The sequence below is a fragment of the Poecilia reticulata genome, linkage group LG1 (genome assembly GCF_000633615.1).
Source record: "Poecilia reticulata strain Guanapo linkage group LG1, Guppy_female_1.0+MT, whole genome shotgun sequence".
Lineage (NCBI taxonomy): Eukaryota > Metazoa > Chordata > Actinopteri > Cyprinodontiformes > Poeciliidae > Poecilia > Poecilia reticulata.
This window is the reverse complement of record NC_024331.1, coordinates 22,101,356-22,114,013: the sequence shown is the minus strand read 5'-3', so window position 1 is coordinate 22,114,013 and position 12,658 is coordinate 22,101,356. Positions and strand designations below refer to the sequence as shown.

At 37.7% G+C, this 12,658-nt stretch overlaps 1 protein-coding gene across 9 annotated transcripts in view; it reads right to left on the bottom strand.

Annotated features, from left to right (window-relative positions):
* Nucleotides 1-700: 700 nt before the first annotated feature.
* Nucleotides 701-12,658, bottom strand: part of LOC103469128 (multiple PDZ domain protein) — a 60,005-nt gene continuing 48,047 nt past the window's right edge. Inside the window, exons 32-44 of one of the 9 annotated variants that reach the window (XM_008416677.2) lie at nt 12,087-12,161; nt 11,641-11,985; nt 11,324-11,407; nt 10,393-10,586; nt 8,406-8,553; nt 8,227-8,298; nt 7,472-7,595; nt 7,282-7,313; nt 6,975-7,097; nt 5,945-6,049; nt 3,201-3,298; nt 2,923-3,046; nt 701-2,228 (exon numbers count right to left, since the gene is read on the bottom strand). In XM_008416677.2, the coding sequence (XP_008414899.1) occupies nt 2,082-2,228; nt 2,923-3,046; nt 3,201-3,298; nt 5,945-6,049; nt 6,975-7,097; nt 7,282-7,313; nt 7,472-7,595; nt 8,227-8,298; nt 8,406-8,553; nt 10,393-10,586; nt 11,324-11,407; nt 11,641-11,985; nt 12,087-12,161 (1,671 nt within the window). In that variant the 3' untranslated portion in view covers nt 701-2,081. Of the gene's footprint in view, nt 2,229-2,922; nt 3,047-3,200; nt 3,299-5,944; nt 6,050-6,974; nt 7,098-7,281; nt 7,314-7,450; nt 7,596-8,226; nt 8,299-8,405; nt 8,554-10,392; nt 10,587-11,323; nt 11,408-11,640; nt 11,986-12,086; nt 12,162-12,658 lie in introns of all 9 variants that reach the window. The other 8 variants (XM_008416686.2, XM_008416696.2, XM_008416663.2 and 5 more) reach the window with 8 other exon arrangements.

Genomic DNA, 12,658 nt, shown 5'->3' with positions numbered 1-12,658 from the left:
GCCACATGATGCAATGAAACAGTTGAACAAACAGGCACTTACAGGGAGGACACAAGGAGAGCAGGACTTTGAACCAGGGCAGCAGGATGGAAGAAACGGAGGAGGTTTCATAGAAACCAGGTGTGTTTAATCAGGAAATGCTAAACAGCTGAGTGGGAGTACTAAATGGGGAACTAAGAGAAGGATATTAATGAAAACAGTGGGAAACAAAACAGCACTGTACTGGCTATGCACAAAGAGCATAGCCAGTACAGAAACAAAACACAGGAATGAACTAGATATGGAAAGACATAACAAATAATGAAAACACGCACAAAAAACTAAAACACAAACCCTCACAGGTCATGACAGGAAGCTAAAGGTTGGACACAAGCGGGTCCTAAAAAATGACCGTCGCTCTAAGCATATTGTTAGATATAAAGTGGCCTTCAAAGCTGTCTCAATTACATCAGTTCTGTCAGGATAAATGGGTGAAAGCTCCACCAAACTATTGTGAGAAGCTTGTGGAAGAATATCTAAAACCACTGATCCAATTTGAAGGCATGTCTAACAAATACTAAAAATATGTATGTAATCTTTGAGTTCGAAGAGAAAAAAAATATCCTCTCAATATTTTATTATCTTGGAAAAAGAAGTATTGTAATCCTAACTGGATAAAACAGGAAAGACTTAGTCTGGTCAATTGTTAGGCAGGGGGGGGGAAAGGTTATAGGTGTTTTACACAGTGTACATGAATATCTCACAAAGTAAAAAAAAACTCTTAAGACTCTTTTAAAAAACTAATAAATGAACTTTTAATACAATCGGTTACACAGAGCTACATAATGCACACAAGTGTAAGTGCTGTGGCTTTTTAAAGACAATTAAAACAGACAGTTTTCAATTAAAATAAAGTGTGAATTAAATCAAAAAGAGCAAATGCTAGATGTAGATTGCACTTTGCACTAAAAACACATTCAACAAGTGCTAAGAAGAAAAAGCAAAGTTTAGCATGTTGATTCTCTAACTGCCAGACATAACGCGGTTGTCAAAGCTGTCCACAGGTCATGTACGACATTCAGAATGTGAGAAACCATGACACATTTTAAACGAATGTGGTACAGAAATACAGAGGAAATGAATATCAGGCCTTCAAAGACAGTGTCCTAAAACCTTATTGCCTTACAAAATATTGGCAGAAGCACTTGGCATGTTGTGCGTATTGGGAGGTTCCCTTTGAGTGAACAGAGGTCAGTTAGCAGTGTGAATACTGCATGTCTGTTTCTTGTTGTTATTGTTGTTGTTCCCTGACAGATATTTTGATTTTTATTGCTTAAATATGTCAGAAGCTCATATTATTAAAATACAAAGGTTATTAGTTGCCCGTTATGTTTCCATGAAGAGTGCTGCACATAAACACAAGATGGTTGCATAAATCGTCAGAGACGTTTGACACAACAGTTTCTGACTGTGCTGTGATAATTTCCTCAACAGTGTTATGTGTTTAGAGAAAAGTTCTCCAAATGATGTGAATGGTGCCTCGCAAAAGTATCCGTGGCTTTAAAACTTTTTCACGTTTTGTCAAATTACAACCAGAGAACTGTGATGTATTTTAATGTGACTGTATTGCATGGGGCTGTATAACAGAACAACACAACTGGATGCGTTGAAAAAGGATTAATAGCTTGTCAAAGTTTTTAAATGGCGACGGCAGCATTTTGCTGCCGGGTGATTTTATTACGTCGGGGCAGAAAAGTTAAAAACAAGTCTTGCCACACATTTCAGATTATTCTATGAAAATAAATCGCGTGTTCTTTTCCTTTCATTTCAAAAATGATGCTGCTGTAGTTTGGGCCATTTCTAATAAGATTTTTTATACATTTGTGAAACGTGAAGAAGTTTATGAGGTATGTCTATTTTTCTAAGGCATTGAAGGTGCATTTGGTCTTGAAATTCCCTTTATCATCCACATTTGGTTCCTCACCTTTGAGCAGTTTTAGAGGAGACAGTTACACCTGTATGTTTTCTTGTCTGGTAAAGCAGCAGAGGGAGTTATGTATCGGTCATGTGTGCGTTTATTCTGGGACACAGTGAAGTTTTACTCAGGAGAGAACAGTTAAGACTACAGTTCCTTTGGTCTTTTTTAAGATTTCCACAGCTTCCGCATGAGTCACACCTTCCAGGCAGTGTCCATTCACAGCAATGATCTGATCGCCTCGTTTCAGCCTGCCGTCCTCAATGGCTGCCCCCTGCCGAGACAGAAGAGTCCACCGCCAATCACAGACTACAAACTACTGAGTCTCGTTATGTATTTGTTGTAGAGAACAAAGCCCACTTCCGGAAAACAGTGGGATTATAAATAGTAATCCTTTCATAACTTGTTTATTGAAAATGAGAATAAAATTACATTTCATGTAATGGTTTCAACATAGATAAACTCGAAGATTACAAATTGTCTCGTGTTAAAATTGAAAGGAAATGGAAAGTTCACTTCTTTTAAAAGTGCAAAGAATGATCTGTTGAGCAGCTACAAACTGATGCTTTGAGTTTGGATTTGATTTGTTCTAAAGAACATCTCAGCAGATAACAACCAATTATCAGTGAGGCTCCTGAATCATATTCTGCTCAAGCCGCTCTACAGCCTCAGGCCGTCCTTGCACACATTAACGTTTTTGTTTCAGTTTAGGAAACTTTAAACTTTTCTCTGAAAAGGAGGTTTGTGAGAAGATACTCCTGTTAAAATTGAAAATACAACATCAGGTCTCATCCAAACAAACAGTTTGCCTGTGATTTCCGCCTACAGGTTTGTAACAAAAGCAGAGCAGGACAATGGGAGTTTCTGTTTTCCATGTCTTACAAAGGTGCACGTTAAAATAAACAGACTAAATAAGCAACGCAAAGACATAGTGTTGAAATTCGCACTTTCACAAGTTGGTTTCTCACCTTGCTGAAAATAGTTTTCACATAGATCGGCAGGTCTCCGTGAGGGCTGCCGAACCCCCCCACGATGCTGAAGCCCAGGCCTGACAGACCTCTCTCCAGACTGATGGTCTTATAAACACGTGGACTGTAAGGATCAGGGAGCAGACTCATGACTGTTCATTCAGACCCAGGTTGCACCAACACTGCATTCAAGTGATTTTATCTTTACTCAGTGGTGAAACCAGGAATAATGGAAAAAAAATAAATACTGGTGAAAACTTGCTGACATGGAGTCTTACCAGAAGTTATTCTGAGAGCAGCTGCTGGTTGGATCTGATGAGCTGACATGAGCCTCACTTGGATCCTGTGAGCTACACCCTTCGAAACCAGCTGCCACCTAAATACAGAAACACAAACACACACACGCGTGCCCCCACACGCACACACACACACACGCGCACGCGCACACGCACGCACACACACACACACACACACACACAGCAGGTTCTAATGTCATATATAAAGCCTTGTAAAGATACTGCCACCCCCTGAACTATTTTTGTTTTTTCTCGTTACAAACCCAAACTTCAGAGTTTGGTTTGTGAAAAACCCAAACTGGAGTTTTATTTGAGAGATCAAGTGAAAGTAGTTTATAATTGTGCAATGCAAGTAAAGATGTCCATAGTTTAAAACACTGTTGTAATAAAAAAATGAAAAGTGGCATACATTAATATTAGTTTAGAGTCCTAATAAGGCAACGACTAAAAAAAAAAAAAAAAATCCAGTGTGGCTTAATTACAAAATTCAGTCCATGTGTGTGTAATTTGAACTATTTAAATCAAACTGTTCTGGAAGGTTGAGAGGTTTGTTGGAGAACTTTAGGGAACAAACAGCATCTTGAAGACCAAGCAGCACAGCAGACAGGTCACAGAGGACATTATTTTGTTTTTAGATATTTAAAGTTGTAAAATAATATCCCAAGCTTTTCATATTTCATGGAGCCAAGGTATGGACATCCTCCCAAAGTGACAGGCTGGACATGGATGGCATTAATCAGATTAGAAGCAACAGGTTAATGGTAACTCTGGAGGAGATCCACAGTTCAGGTATGGAGAATACCTTAACTCTATGTTGACGGGACAATTATTATGCACTTTAAACATCTGAACCTTTTTTAAAGAGTTGAATAAAAAATAAAGTCCTGTTTACTTTTCAAAAAGTTGTGTTCAGAATACAACAGACATGAGGAAAGAAGGCTTTGTGGTGACATGAAACCAAAGCTGAGCTACATGAAAAACACTAACAGTAGTGGAAAATGTCTCTTGTTCACCCTGAACACACCATCTCCACTGTGAAACACGGTGTTGGCGGCATCATGATGGACACTTTTCTTCAGTTGTTCAGAACAGAAGGTCAGTGGATGAAGCTACAAACAGGGCAATCCTGGCAGAAACCTGATAGAGGTTGAAGACGTTTTGAGACTGGGGAGGAAATTCACTTTTCAACCGGAGAACAGGAAGAAACATGGAGCCAAAACAAACAAGCTGAAGATTTTGATAAAAACTTTCGGAGATGCCAGCTCCTAACTCAGACTCATCTCCATGGAGTTCTCATCTATGCATACTCCTTATTGTAGGAGGCAAAAATATCATGTAATATGTCATAGTACACATACTGTATCGCATGTAAAAAGAAAACACATTTGCTTACATGTATTAATGGAACACGATACGACATAGACAATATGGAGTACTATTTGCTGTACAAGGAAATTGTCTCTTTGCCAAGCAAAAGAAAGACTCAGGTAGTGGGAATATCATGTGACCGCACACTGAACTTTGCAGAGGTAAGCCTCTCTCAGCTCTGAAGCTGCAGTGATGAGTGAGTATCCTTCTCTTGACATTAGAGCAGTAAAAATCCTCCTTGCATTCAGCACCTGTCTGTGAGTGTGGCTTCTCAGCTCTGGTTCAGCTAAGGACAAAACATCGGCACAGACTGAGCATCAAGCCGAACCTCAGAGTTCCTTTGTCAACTATAAGTCCAGACTCTGAGGCTCCTAACAGAAGTAAAAAACATGCACAGTTCACTCATTAATTCCAGAAAATTCAAGGTTTCTTATGTTAGCGGCACTCCCAAGGCTGAGCTTGAGGTTGAGGTATGTTTTTCTTTGCTTAGTTTGGGGGACAAAACCGGAAGACAAATTCTTTCTAAAGCAGTTTGATGGATCTAGTTTTTGGTAAAGCTCAGCTAGAGCTACACAATTTTAGTTTTAAAAATACTTTTCAGTAGTTGCACTATTTAATGCTTTGCTTTTAAAAAGCATACTTTTATTTGCTGATTACTCTGATTATGTCCGTAATTGATGCTTCAATCAGTGACTAAACTTAAAAGAAATCCAAGAATATCCATGTGCTATAATGCTTACCAGGCCAAACATGAACTTAAGGTTAGCATATAATCTCTCACATGACCCAAAACATGGCTGCTCACAGATGCTCTCTGACTAACAGACATTTTGATCTCATAAAGACATACCCTAAAAGAACTGTATTTCACGCAGAAGGGGACTCTACAAAGTATTTACTGCCATTCGATTGGTACATTTTGATCTCAAGTGAAAAATTATCAGTTACAGTTATCAGTTATTATCCTGCATATCTTGGTTGGTATTTTTTCATTATTATTCAGGATTTCCATCTGATTAAATCTGGATAACAATAATTAACTCAATTGTTTGTGCGCTAGTTAACACAGTTTGATTCAAAACTGATGCATGACAACAATTTGATGGTGCTACTGATGTCACGAATCAATTCAAAGACCTACTGCAAACTGTCAGCTCTCTCTTTGATTAAATACTTTTTTAGAGAGGCACAGTAATGTCTTGGTTGACTTTTCTGAAAGTAAAAATGACCTAAAGTGTGAGGTATTCCTGCCTGTCTCTGACAGTGCAGAGGAAAAATCTTGCTGACGTTGGAGAGATTCTGCCATTATTCATCTGGTCATTATCCATTGACTACTGTATGTCTAAGTGTGACAGTACCTGCAGACTGATGGTTCCTGTGGCGTTTCTGAGCAGGGCTTCAGCGTGGTCATGAGTCATTCCCTCCGTGGACACATCGTTGATGCTGAGGATCCTGTCTCCTGTCTGGGGTACGCACATACACACACGCACACGCACACACACACACACACACACACACACACACACACACACACACACACACGCTACAACTTTTCTAAATGCTGAGATATTTAAATTTAAACTAAAGCAACTCAGCTGAAACTTTTTTTTAAGGCTTTAAGGCTTTTAATGGTCTAAGGGTTCCTTCACATTTCTCCTTTCAAAATTCCATATTTCTCCACACTCACATTTCCACATTATTCAGTCAAATTTTTCCCATTTTTAAAATGTAAACACAAAACTTCAGTACAGTTTTGTCACTGTTAATTTTTCTCTATAGTGGATGGATGGACGGGCAATTTGATGGAAAGACTTAATCTATTGAAGGATGGATAAGATGAATAGAAGGACTTGAAGTGATGGATGAAATGGTTGATGGATAAACAGATGGGCTGATGGATGGATGGAGCAGAAAGTAGGTGGAGAGAAAGGAGAACAAACTTTCTCTCCATGGTCATTGACACATTTATCGATGGATGGATGGATAAATAGATAAATAGATAAGAGAATTTTGTTTTAGAAACTCAGATATTTGTTTTCTAGGGGGAAACATCTAGAAATAGTAGTATATTTTTAACAGCCTATTTTCTGCCTCAAATATTTATTTGGACTTCCAAAATACTTTGTATGAATTCCACAATTTTCCTTAGTTTTATTTTAAAACCGGTTCTTTGCCATTGTTTCTGTTCATAGATTGTATTTAGACTTAGTTTAGTTTCCACCTCATCTTTTGAATCAGAGCTAAATTAGTAGCTATGTGTATCCTCTTCTGTCCGTGCACACAAGTTTTAGGTCAAAATGATTGATAAGATATATTCAGTAGAGTCCAATAATCAGAAACCTTGCCAGCGTATGATCAGACAAATAAAAACACACAGGCATTGCTCACCTTTAATTTCCATGTTTTGGCAGCCAGTCCATTGGTATCCATAGAAGCAATGAAAAGAGGTACGTTGCCATGGGGACTACTCACTCCTCCATCTAAACTGATTCCCAGGGTGTCACCTGGACCCTGTGGTGATATCAAACATAAAGACAAGATATTGTTGCTTTAATTCATGAGTAAACTCAAAGTCTTGTGATGTAAATAACAAATTGTTGCTTCTAAATTGGACCTTTTGGAACAGATGAAATCTGATTTTCCTAATTACAGAAAATAAAATGTATTCCTTTTTTTTTATTTTGAAGCCCCTTACCTTCTCTATTGTTACTTTTCTGAGCTCAGCTTCTTGAAGCATTTAAGAGAATTAAAAAAAAAACAAAAAACATTTCAAAATGTAAAGGTTCAGAGCAAACAAGTTTAACTGGGTGGTTTTGAATTGAAAACTGTAAAGTGTAAATGTACATGTTTTTTTTTTTTTTTACCTGAATAAATAAAACGCTTACTGCAGCTCCCTGTTTTGTTGTCCGTCTCCCTCTCGTGGCAAAAAGATGAATCACATCCACTTTTGCTGGTCAGAGTGGAGCAGTCAGAGGCTTCGCTCTGGATAAAACACAACTGAAAATATTCCTAGATTCACAAAATAATATTGTTAAAATAGTGCAATATACTATAATAATACCACAAAAAAATTATTATGGGCAAAAGAAGTCTGGATTAGTACATTACATTTTTTTCAGCTGTTACAATTACCTTATGAATATATATGAATGTTTTGTTTTTATTTCCTCTGTAATTTTGATTCATATTTATTCATTACATAATTTTTTTCTCTTATCTATTTTGTTCTTTGTTATTTTTCCTTTTTATTTTTTTTCTTTTAGAAGACATATTAAAGATAATTCTAATGTTATAAAATATTGCAAAAAATGAATGATATTAAGATGCCAAGTCTATAACAAAAAAATACATGAAAAGGGAAGGACAAAATGACAAAGACTGAAACAGAAACAAGAAACAAAAAATGCCAATAGTAATTACACTAAATTTAAGAACAATTAAGTAGGAATATTAACACTGAGGTACATCAAACAACATTAATATCACATTTTGTGCCACATTTTGTACATCTAAAACTATTTAAAATTACTTTTAATATTTTTGTTCTTTTTGACAATCAAGTCATTCTTTCTTTCAATATTTGTCCTGAATTATGGCAGGTCTGGTCCTCCATACCAGTCAAAAGAGGAAAACAGTTTACCTTACTCCTTTGGGAATACTGGAGCCCAGCTTTAAAACGAGCTACCTCTAGGTGGACTGCTCCAGTGCACTCCTAAACCAAAGCAAAAATGATTTTTAATCTAGATGACGAGAAAACTTAGTAACACAAAAAACCGAAAAACAGTAGTTGTGTTTTTGCGACAGGTTATTGAGTGAGACCTGTAGAAGTCTCTGCGCATGCTCCTGTGACGCGGCGCGAACATCTTCCCCATTGATCGACAGAATCTGGTCGCCGTGTAGCAAGCTGCCGTCTGATTCTGCAACGCTTCCTCTGATGATTTCTGACACGAAGATGCCTGTGTCATCGCTGTTTGGAGGAAACAGAGGTCAAAAAGGTCAATAAACTCCACCTTGTGAAAGATTATAGAACACATAAACTTTTTGTTACTACACTGTGTCCTCTGCTGGATTATCCCAAGACAAGGAGAATTAACGAAGTAAGAACTCTGTCCAAATCTGACAAGTTATAATATTTCCATAGCATACCGCTGAGAAACATGAAGCAAAGCAAGTTTGTTTGCATGCCACATTTCATCAACAGAACCATTCAAGGTACTTACATAATAAAAACATAAGAGTAAATTACAATGTCATAAATAAGGAAAGGAAAGAAAAGTCAGTTATGTTTCTGTTAGTAACGTAAGTAGAACAGTCAAAGGCAACTCTAAAATTAGTTTTTAGTCTTGATTTTAGACATAAAGGTCTAAAGCTGTTTAATAGGAAGAGTAAACACTCTGCACAGAAGCAATACCAGTGTGGCTATAAACCTAAATTTTGGGAGAAATGAAAACATATCAAACTCTTATTGCTGGTAGAAATACATTTGCCGCTTTGACTTTACATGCTAAAAACATTTAAGATTTAACTCGTCTAACATTTAAGTCTATCAGTTTAATCTCCTAATAACCCTGAACTGTGTTAAACAGATATCAGAGACTTTATAATGTTGTGGATGTGTGATTAAACACACCTTATAAAAGCTGTTCAGCCAAGTAAGTTGTTGGGAACTGTTTTTTGGCTAAAAAAAAATCTTATAAAATAATAAAAACTTGTAATCACTTTTGAAAACAATTTTTAAATATTTGACAACAGCAACTAAAGCAGTTCCTACTTTACTGAAACTGTGAGATTCGCTTTGCAGATGATGTGTCCCTCACAAGAAAGTGATGGGAAAAAAAATAGCTTTGGGGAATATTTGATTAACCTTCACTCTGACCCGTTGACAGATTATTGGCAAGTCCTTTGCTTTATAAGTTTTTGCAAACTTATCATGCATTTTCAGCACTTTGCAGCCAAAACGAAGTCACCTTGCAGCAACTCTGGCATCCTGGTTCCACCACAACATTTCCACTTGCAAAAAAATAAAAATAATAATTTCTACTTCAACTGAAGAACAAAACTTTCACAAAATCACAGGAGTGCACTTATTATTTTTCTTCCATTTTTATCTTTGACAAGAGGGTTTAACACCAATGCAATGTGTAAAATTGATTAATAGATACATTGAATGCTAAAGTCATTACTAGCCTCCAATTGCAGGACACCATGAATTCATACTGAGGGTTATTATTTGCATACTTGATAGGTGACAGAGTGCATCACCTGAGGGTGCTCATGATGTTTTTTGTGTATTTCACTCATATGCATCAAACATTACTAATAAATCCAATATAAGAGACAATTCAGCATCCAGTCCCACTTTACAATCTGTCGCTAAACGTTTAGCCTGAAAAACAGCAAACTGAATTCAGAGCTTCCTTTAACACCAGGATTTTTTTTGTTTATCATTGCAAGAATGACATTGATAATAGTTAACCCAAATGTTTTTTTGAAGGCATTTGTTTTATCACTGTCCTTGAACACTACCGAGATCTAATGTTTCTAATTTGCATAACAGACGTTAAAAGATTATGCACGAGTGAAAGTCAAATAAATAAATACACAATCTGCACTAAACTCAGAAATCTGCTTCTCTATAAATAACTATTACAAAGTGCAAAATATGGCTTCCAAAGAAGTCGCATTTGCATTTGCAATTGCAATTTTTTTTAACAAACCATTCATAGGTCACACCAAATGGCCAAAGGTTTAGTCCAAACTTATCACTTATCCTCGCCACTGGCGGAGCAACAGCTTAACTCTTTACCTCTTCCCCACGGTGGTGAACCCCAGGCCTTCCTCTGGACGAGGCGTGAGTTCCAGATTAAAGATGTCCCACAGGTCTTCCTCCCGGTAGGCCTCCTGGTGCCTGAAGACACGTAGCCGAACTCGTTGGGTGGTGAGCCGCAGGACTGCAATCGCCTCGTCATGCGTGGCCTGCCGCAGGTCTATGTTATTCACCTGAAGAGGTAAAGCCAAAGAAAAGGCATTAATGCACAATGCATTTATTATTATTATTATTTTGTTTTTTACATTTTGTTATGTTACAACCACAAAGGTAAATGTTTGTTCATTGGGATTTTAAGTGACAGACCAACACAAAGTAGTGCATAGCTTTATGTTGAAAGAGAAATATTATAAAGATGACTTTGAATGTTTTCATGCATAAAAATCCATGAATTGTTCAATGTGTTATCAGTCCCTGAGTCAATAACTGAGGAACCAGTTTTTGCTACATTTGAAGTTGCAAATCTTTTGAGGGAATGGCTCTTCTAAATTTCTACATCCAGAGACTGAAACTCTTGGACTTTCTTTTTTGCAAAATATCTCAATCTCAGTTAGAATGGAGAGTATCAGTATATATATCCATTTTCCATTTTTGCCAGAAATTCCCAATTGCATGACTGGACCACTCTAGGGCATGAATGGCATTAGATCTGGATTCAAACTGAATTGTCTCTGTTTTCTAATTTGGTCATGCCTGAGGGGGAACTGGTTGCACTTTGTTCAGGGGCTGAATCCATATGTACGCCACACATTTCAGATCTTTTTTTGTTAAAAAATATTTGAAAACAGTGTATTATCCTTCTATATTGGGCATTACTGTGTATTGGTCTATCACTTTAATGACATAGATTGTGAAAGTGCAACAGAAGCCAGTGGAGTCTTATGTGTTTGCATGCATGGTTCTGTCACACCTCTAATATTTGGTCTCCAGCCTGCAGCCTCCCATCTCTCTGTGCTGCGCCGCCATCATTCACTTCATGGATTATTACTGCCCCCTGGTGCAAAAATGAAAAACTTCCCTCATTATTACAGAAAAGACCAAAATATGTGGACAATCCGACAGTGTAATTGGCTGCTGCAAGTTTTTATTACCGATTTTAATCAAGAATGGAAAGAAATTTGATTACACAACACTCCCTTCTAAATTTTGCAACATAATTATAAAACCTTAACAGCAAAAGCTGATTACTTAAACGTATATTTTTAGACACTGCTTGGCTTTTCTCACCAGAAGGGTGTCACATCCTCCTACGATGCTGAGGCCCAGGCCTAAGCTTTCTTTGCAAATTTCTATGGTGGTTTCCCTCCCAGCTGAGACCGGGCAGCTCCGGGGGTCAGAAGTTGAAGGACTTGAGGCTGGCCAATGCGAGCACTCTGCTGGAGAGGTCTGCTCTGTGCCGAGGGACGTAGAAGAAGACTGAGAGACGCAGCGGGGTTCAGATGAAACAGCAGGAAGGTGGGGGTGATGGGAAAGTGATGAAGGGAGAGACTGAGAAGAGGAGAAAGGGAGAGTCTTGGACCGGCTGATGGAGAGCTTGACAGTGACTGGATCTTTGAGAATCAAACTGGACACCTGAATACAAAGAGGACAGGCAAGTCATAAATCATTAAATCAACTTGACCTTGGAGAGCGCGTACGTGGCAGAATCTGTATGAGTGTGTGTGTTTCTGAACCTCTTCTACTGACAGTCCGGCTACAGGTTCATCCCCCACTGCTACGACTCGGTCTCCAGCCTTTATCCTGCCGTCCTACATATGGCAGCACGGAAGAAAATGTACAATAGGCAGAATGTAAGTCAGAATGTGTGCAAAAGATATTAAAGAGATTAAAAATCAAACACACCCTGTGGACAAGGATCAGCATAATTGCCTGGGGCAATACATGAAAGCTTTTAAACACATGATGACATGTCATTAAAAAACTGCAACGACCATTTGGAGTTTAATCGGAAGCAAACATTTCCACAAATGCAGACAGACCGTAAAAATGATATCAGAAGCTGCAATTATATGTATTATACTTTAATGAGCTGCTTATCGGCAGCTCTTTATTTTGATTAATGAGTAATTGCACGTCAAATTAGAGAGGCTTGATAAATTATAAAGCATGATGAAATAATGTGCAACCTATGTGTTGAAAGAAAACTGGGAACTCATAAGGAAATGAACAAGGTAAGAACTAAAATAAGCCCTGCAATGCTTACATACATACATACATACATACATACATACATACATACATACAT